A 2,110-nucleotide genomic window follows, 5' to 3' on the forward strand; every position below is an offset into this window, starting at 1 on the left:
GACCACCCGCACGCGCCGCCGCAGCAGCTCGGCAACCCGGGCGTGACGACGACGACCATGATGCAAGCCGCGACGTCGTCCAACCCGCTCCTGTTGAACGTGGATCCGATCTTGCAGCAGCTGCAAAAGCACCAAGCGATGCCGCTGCAGATCGTGCCGAGTGTGCCCTTGGGCGCGCCGTCGCGCATCATCGTGCTCCTCAACATGGTCACGCCCGAGGACCTCACCGACAACGACGAGTACCAGGACATTTGCGACGACATTCGCGCCGAGTGTGAAAAGTCGGGCCCGATCCGGTCCATGGTCGTGCCGCGCCCCGGCGAGACGCAGTACCAGACGGCCTCGGTCGGCAAGGTACACACCATCTTTCTTATTGTGGTGAGGTTTGGTCGGCTCAGTGCGTGGCGGTAGATCTTTGTCGAGTTTGGCGAAGTCGTCCACGCGCAGCACGCGTCCAACGAGCTGCACGGGCGCGGGTTTGCCAACCGAACGGTTGCCGTCGAGTTTATGTCGGAGACCAAGTTTGCGCGCCGCGAGTTCTAAGCCATGCCACCCCATCGGTTCGACTCGTAGGGAATCTGAATACAAGCATTTTCGTTTCGCCTTGCGGTGGCCATAGCAAGAAGGTCTGTGGCACGATTTGTTATCATGGAGTGAGACATTGGCTCTGGAACTGGCATGGTCGGAACCTCCCACAGCTGCGCAACAACAATCCCAGAAGGCCAGGTACGACGCGGAGGATCAAGACGCCAGTATTGTGTCGCCAGTTCAAATCTTAACCACACGATCGCTCTGGACTCATTGTGGTTGGAGCTCAACTTGCGGTTGCGTTCAACCGGTCGGCAACCTGGGGCGCGTGTCTGGCTGACTGCGAGCTTTCAGAACTCGGATGTCGAGTGATGGTTTCTCGACAAGTGACCATCATTCGGCGATTGCTGTTGGAACGTCACAATGCAGTAGGATCCTGTGGCGGCTAGCGGTCTGCGGGCTGGTCTGCGGGGCCACGACGGTGGTTCTGCGTGGGGAGATTATCTACGATGGAACTTTTCTTATAGCTGTATGCATTCTAGCAGGTCGCAGGCAACACTCACTGGTCTGAACATTCACCCCATTCAAATTTTGAATCGGGTGCCCAGCAACGTTCATGCTAATACCTAGTACATTTCATCCCTTTTGCCTACCGTGGGTTGTGGTGCGAGCGAGAGATCAATGCTTACTTGTGTACGTAGCCATGCCGGCAATGGTTCCGGAGCGCATCATTATCCGGTCTTCGCGTCGTTCCATTAGGGTCATAAATGACATCCCTCGGTAGAACCGTCTCTTGTTCCGTGTACCACAGGTCGAATTATCGTTAGTACGCACACACGATACTGCTGCTTGGCGCTAATGTGTCAACGCAACAACCCCAACGGGTTGCACCCAGTGGACAGCGATACCTTCTCGTACAATACGCAGCGTACACGTACATTCGTTACAAGCAGGTAGTACAATTACGGAATGTACTTGTACGAACGTCCATGGTACATTGGGATATCCCAAGAGCGTCCCACATTGCAGGATTTACAAACTAGCAGCACACAACCCAAGAGCACAACTGATCCAGGAGCGAAATACTTGTAGGAATGGATTTTTGTATGCCCATAGGCCAGGACGGTTAAGACCCGAGTGTTGGTGTGCTCGGTGCGAGCATGGGACACCTCGCGTGGTCGTTTTCCATGGCCGAGTCGACTTGCTACTTCATTTCCACAATGGCGACTTCAACGCCGTGCCTCTTTGACGGGTGCACCAACCCGTCGCTGCCGTCGCGCAACAAGTGCCACTTTCATCGGTACCGCTCCAAGTGCAGTGTCGACGACTGCTTCAATCAAGTCTACGCGCGGCGTCTCTGCGTGAGCCACGGCGGCAAGAAGCTCTGCAAGCACCCACACTGCGCGACGCCCGCCCGCATCGGCGACTACTGCACCAAACACACGACGCGCATCCCAGCCGCTTGCCAATTCGGCGGCGGCTGCGCCCGCCCCGCCACCGCCGGCGGTCTGTGCACACTACATGGCGGTGGCACGCCGTGCGCAGTCGACTGCTGCTTGATGCCGGCGCGGGTAGGACAGTT

General features: G+C 57.2%; 2 protein-coding genes across 2 annotated transcripts; both read left to right on the top strand.

The window, feature by feature from the left end:
• Positions 1-622, top strand: SPRG_18631 (hypothetical protein). Its single transcript, XM_012358073.1, has 2 exons — positions 1-354; positions 412-622. Exons 1-2 carry the CDS (start codon positions 58-60, stop codon positions 541-543), a joined length of 429 nt encoding a protein of 142 aa, XP_012213463.1. The 5' UTR covers positions 1-57; the 3' UTR covers positions 544-622.
• Positions 623-1,688: 1,066 nt separating this feature from the next.
• On the top strand, positions 1,689-2,099 carry SPRG_18635 (hypothetical protein; the record flags this gene model as incomplete). Its single annotated transcript, XM_012358074.1, has 1 exon — positions 1,689-2,099. A coding segment is annotated over one exon (411 nt), but the record flags the coding sequence as incomplete, so codon positions are not given.
• Positions 2,100-2,110: the final 11 nt, after the last annotated feature.

Source organism: Saprolegnia parasitica (assembly GCF_000151545.1).
Source record: "Saprolegnia parasitica CBS 223.65 unplaced genomic scaffold supercont2.1346, whole genome shotgun sequence".
NCBI lineage: Eukaryota > Oomycota > Saprolegniomycetes > Saprolegniales > Saprolegniaceae > Saprolegnia > Saprolegnia parasitica.